The following is a 5,758-nucleotide window of genomic DNA, read 5'->3' on the forward strand; positions in this document are numbered from 1 at the left end:
CCGAGAACGATCACGATTGGTAAGGCGGTACCAAGGGATGTTTATCCCAGGAGCATGAGCACAGCATGTTGGAATATTATTGCATTATTAATTGGTTAAATATCATGATATTGTTTGTCATTATGATTATGCCTGTTGTGAGCTTGCAAGTACATTCAATGTACTGACCTGGCGTGTCATGCCAGATTTTAGGAAAGTCGCATTGGAAAGGAGCACTGCTCGAGTCTAGATCGTGTCCACATCGGTGTCCCTGTGATATGGAGTTTCCACTACGACGTTGTTCCGCGTCGCGTAGTTGTTATGATCGAGGCCCCTTTATGTTCACTAAATAATGTACATATTGTTCAGCCGCACCATGCGTGCCGCTCGGCCTCGACATCTGTTGTAATATAAACTCTGTGACGCTAGCATCAATAAAGCGATTGTCTTTCTGTACCAAGATGTTGTGTGCTGCGAGAAGACATGGTCTCTGGGCTGGCAATGCAGGGTAAACCGGTCACTCTGAGCCGGGGTGCCACATTTTACCCCCTCTAGTCATAACTCTAACAGCATTATCATTTTTCTTATTATTTAATTCATTGAGAAAATCATTCTGAGCCTTTAGTACTTGTTCTACTTGAGTGGTAACCATAGAAGCATGTTTACTAATAAGTTTAAGTTCACCTTTAACTCTAGACATATAATCACTCAAGTGTTCAAGCATATCAGCATTGTGTTTCAATTATCTACCAACATAAGTATTGAAGTTTTCTTGTTTAACAATAAAATTATCAAACTCATCTAAGCATTGGCTAGCAGACTTATAACGAGGAATATCACCCTCATCATATCTATAGAGAGAATTTACCTATACTACCTATGCCAGGTTATCAAGACCATGTATTTCTTCAATAGGTGGTAAATTCTTAATATCTTTAGATTTAATACATTTTTCTTTCATAGATTTCTTTGCCTCTTGCATATCTTCAGGACTGAGAAATAGAATACCCCTTTTCTTCGGAGCGGGCTTAGGAGTTGGTTCAGGAAGTATCCAATCATTTTCATTACTCAACATATTATTCAATAGCAATTCAACTTGATCAATAATTCTTTCCCTAAAAACACAACCAACACAACTATCCAGGTGGTCTCTGGAAGCATCGGTTAGTCCATTATAAAGGATATCAAGTATTTCATTTTTTCTTGAGAGGATGATCAGGAAAACATTAGGTAATCAAAGAAGCCTCCCCCAAGCTTGTGGGAGACTCTCTTCTTCAATTTGCACAAAATTATATATTTCCCTTAAGGCAGCTTGTTTCTTATGAGCAGGGAAATATTTAGTAGAGAAGTAATAAATCATATCCTAGGGACTACGCACACAACTAGGATCAAGAGAATTAAACCATGTTTTAGCATCACCCTTTAATGAGAACGGAAACAACTTACGGATAAAGTAATAGCGAGTTTTCTCATCATGAGTAAACAGGGTGGCTATATCATTTAGTTTAGTAAGATGTGCCACAACAATTTCTGATTCATAGCCATAAAAATGATCATATTCAACCAAAGTAATTAACTCAGGATCAACAGAGAAATCATAATCCTTATCAGTAATAAAGATAGGTGAAGTAGCAAAAGCAGGGTCATGTTTCATTTTAGCATTCAAGGACTTTTCTTTAAGCTTAGATAATAATTTCTTAAAATCAGATCTATCATTGCAAGCTAAGAAGTCTCTAGCAGTTTCTTCATCTATAACATAACCCTCAGGCACAACAGGCAATTCATACCTAGGGGGAGAATCTTCATCATCTCTTTCATCAATATTATCAATTTCAAAAATTTCATTCTCTCTAACCCTAGCCAGTTGTTCATCAAGAAATTCACCTAATGGCACAGTATTATCAAGCATAGAAGTAGTTTCATCATAATCATGCAAATCAGAAGTGGCACCATCAATAATATGCGACATATCAGAATGAATAGCAGGTGTAGGTGTCGCAAGTTTACTCAAAACAGAAGGTGGATCAAGTGCAGAGCTAGATGACAGTTCCTTACATCCCCTCGTAGTTGAGGGAAAATCTTGGGTCTTTGATCTTTTAAGTTCTTCATAATGATCAGCAGATATAAATCCCAAGTGACTCGAAGAATAGAGCTATGCTCCCTGGCAAAGGCGCCAAAAAATAGTCTTGATAACCCACGAGTATAGGGGATCACAACAATTTTCGAGAGTAGAGTATTCAACCCAAATTTATTGATTCGACACAAGGGGAGCCAAAGAATATCTCAAGCATTAGCAGCTGAGTTGTCAATTCAACCACACCTGAAAACTTAATATCCGCAACAAAGTGTTTAGTATCAAAGTAATAAGATAGTAGTGGTAACGGTAGCAAAAGTAATATTTTTGGTTTTATAGTGATTATAACAGTAGCAACGAAAAAGTAAATAAGCGAAGATCAATATATGAAAAGCTCGTAGTCAATGGATCAGTGATGGATAATTATGTCGGATGCCTGGTCCTCCCCGCGAACGATGAGCGGCGGCGACGGCTCGCTCAGGTCGACCTCGCGCATGCCCGTCGCCTCGCCTCCTCGCCTAGTGGGGCGAGTCGGATGTGTAGGCGGGCTCGCGGCGCTGCTCCGGCATCAGCAGCGCCCGCTGGCGCCTCACCTCCTCCGCGTGAGCCCTAGCCGTCCGCGGCGCCGCCGGCACTGGGATCCTATATGGATCCAGATGCCAGTCGTGCGGCAGGGTCACGCCAGGGTACGGCAGAGGCTGGCGGTGCCGCCGGTGCCACTCCGCCTGGTGCACTGACACGTTCACGCGCCGCCTCTGCCGGCGAGGCGCCGGCGGAGGCGGGAGGAACTCTGCGGGGAAAGGGGTGGCGGGGGCCTTGCCATTGGCCTTGCTGCTGCCGGCGCCGGAGAAGAGCCCCATCTCGCTGTGGTTCTGGTGGCTAGGGTTTGTCGGTGACGGGGAAGCAGAGCTGGCTAGATGTGGACGGCGAGTTTGGATGAGGACGGCCCCGCCGCACGGTTGGCTTAAAAAAGGACGAGCGCCGTCGCTGACGCGTGGGCCCGTGGTCATAAATTAAGCTGATCGCGTGATGTATTGAATTGGTATTAATGTAAATAATTTTTGTCAAATGTAGGAGGCCGACAAGGACGGACGTTTGATGGCTCCGGTTGAATGGCCTCTGCCATGTCCATTATCCATCTTCCGACTGTTTCTGTGAATATTTGAATATTTGATGATGTTCATTAGGTGATCCGTGTTGGAGTTTTCATTCCCAGTTACTATGTTATTTTTTTAATTTATAGTACTCCCGGACACAGCCATGGGTCCCAGTGCCAAAATTAACCGCGTAATGGATCTCTCTCAAAAGCGCGAAATCGGAAAACATTCTCGCCGTCCACGCTCCAAAATTGACCCGCTCTTCTCGTCTTCCCGGTCCCGCTCTTTCCAAAATGGCACTACCGCGCCCCACGCCCGCGATCCGCGCCGAAACGCATCCCGGACGTCCAGGTCCAATAGCGCCGAACGCATCCGACCGTTCAACATCACCGATCCGGGAGACACACCCCTCCACCAATCAGCGCTCACCTCTCCACCTCTATAAGTCCATCACCCCCGCTCTGCTTTCCCCAACATCTCCTCCCGCTCCAAGTCCCAAACCCCTTCCGGCGGCGAAGCAACACACCCTCCCTTCTCCCCCTCCCGAAGCAGCGATGGCCCCCAAGGCGGAGAAGAAGCCGGCGGCGAAGAAGCCTGCGGAGGAGGAGCCCGCGGCGGAGAAGGCCGAGAAGGCCCCTGCTGGGAAGAAGCCGAGGGCCGAGAAGCGGGTTCCGGCGGGCAAGACCGCCTCCAAGGAGGGCGGCGAGAAGAGGGGCAGGAAGAAGGGCAAGAAGAGCGTCGAGACCTACAAGATCTACATCTTCAAGGTGCTGAAGCAGGTGCACCCTGACATCGGCATCTCCTCCAAGGCCATGTCCATCATGAACTCCTTCATCAACGACATCTTCGAGAAGCTCGCCGGGGAGGCTGCCAAGCTCGCCCGCTACAACAAGAAGCCCACCATCACCTCCAGGGAGATCCAGACCTCCGTACGCCTCGTCCTCCCTGGGGAGCTCGCCAAGCACGCCGTCTCCGAGGGCACCAAGGCCATCACCAAGTTTACCTCCTCTTAGATCGCGTCGCCTGTATCTAGTAGCAAATGTAGTTCCTTGCTGTTGGCTTAGTGCTTGTCTGTGGACTCTGGTTATCTGCAAGTAATATTAGTCCTACTGTTGGATGAAAATTGCTGAATCATTGCAAATGGTTTGTTGGCTCGTTGGCCACCTGCAAGAAGTGAGTTATGTCCGCTGGTCTATTGGCCAATGAAGATTTCGGAAACAATGTTGTGTTGCTGGTTCTATTTACTGATTTCGGCGGTGATTTACTTAATGCCTAACATGTTCTAATTTTTATTCAATCTCAGACATGAGATTCTGCTTACAATTCCTGCCCCTCGCATATAGGTTTTCGGGTTTTTGCTTCTTCAGTTTGTGCAGAACCCAGTGTTTTACAGGTCGGTCTTAATTGCCTCGTCGTTGTCCACTGCTGGCCATGAATAAGAACAAACCGTCTGATTTGTTTGCCATGACTTGTTCTTGTTACGTATGGTACTCCTAACATTGCCTTGGCACTTGTTTGTTGCAAGAACAAGTGATGATTTGTTTCAGACTGAGCTTTCGTACTGATGCAATGTTTCAGATTTCTGAATCACCCAGATGTGTTCTTGTAGTTGCAGGTGCAGAAGCAAGTGCTCCTGTGTGCTAATCGTAACTGCTCGGTGGAAATGCTCTCGTGTTCAGGTCTGTGAATGTGTTAAGTCAGCGGTGTCCATACCGAAAAAGGCTTTCGCCCCGCTTTATATTATAAAGCAAACCGTCCAAGACAGTATCCAACAAAGTTCACACACACGCACACAAGTCTCACACAACCACAAGTACATAAAAGGGTTAATGCTGAGGGCACAACTCAACAAGCCCTGGAAATAGAAAAAACAGCACCCACACGCCTACACCCAGCAACACGAACTCAATCGGGCTCCGGAGAAGGGGGTGGCGGTGGGGGCGCCATGCGGACGGCAATCGAGCGAAGGTCGGTGATGAGGGTGTTGATGGCGTCCCGGTCCTGGGGGCGGCTAAGCGGCCGCCATAGCTGCAAGAAACCACACATTTTGAAGATTGCGTCAGTCGCCTGTCGGAGAGGCACTTACTGAATAACAAGCTTGTTGCGGATGGTCCAAAGCGTCCAGGCGAGGACCCCGACACACAGCCACCGAGTGTGGTGGTATCGAGGGGGGGGAGGCGAGGATCTCAACAAGCAAGTCGGGGAAGTTGGTGTTGCACCACTGTCCATCAACCGTCTTGTGGAAATAGGACCATAGGAATTGGGCTGTGGAGCAAGAGAAGATGTGGTTATCATCCTCGACCATGCCGCACAGTGGACAAATCCCATCTCCTGGTCCATTACGCTTGAGGACCTCGACCCCAGAGGGAAGACGTCCCCGGATCCACTGCCAAAGGAAGATCCGAATCTTCAGGGGGAGGCGAATGTCCCAGATCAGGCTAAAGGGCCCAGGAGCCGGTGAGGAAGCGATGGCCGCATATAAGGATTTAGTGGTGAAGCGGCCAGAGGGCTCCAGGCGCCAAGAGATGGAGTCAAGAGCATCTTCAACGTCCATCGGGAGGAGAGCGATGTCTTGAAGGAGGGAGTCCCAAGCGACCACCTCAAGAGG

General features: G+C 47.7%; 1 protein-coding gene across 1 annotated transcript; it reads left to right on the forward strand.

The window, feature by feature from the left end:
- The first annotated feature begins 3,625 nt into the window (after positions 1 to 3,625).
- LOC119355255 (histone H2B.1-like) lies at positions 3,626 to 4,371 on the forward strand. Its single transcript, XM_037622044.1, has one exon. The coding sequence runs from the start codon at positions 3,705 to 3,707 to the stop codon at positions 4,161 to 4,163; it is 459 nt and encodes a 152-aa protein (XP_037477941.1). The 5' UTR covers positions 3,626 to 3,704; the 3' UTR covers positions 4,164 to 4,371.
- The last annotated feature ends 1,387 nt before the right edge of the window (positions 4,372 to 5,758 follow it).

The sequence above is a fragment of the Triticum dicoccoides genome, chromosome 2A (genome assembly GCF_002162155.2).
Source record: "Triticum dicoccoides isolate Atlit2015 ecotype Zavitan chromosome 2A, WEW_v2.0, whole genome shotgun sequence".
NCBI lineage: Eukaryota > Viridiplantae > Streptophyta > Magnoliopsida > Poales > Poaceae > Triticum > Triticum dicoccoides.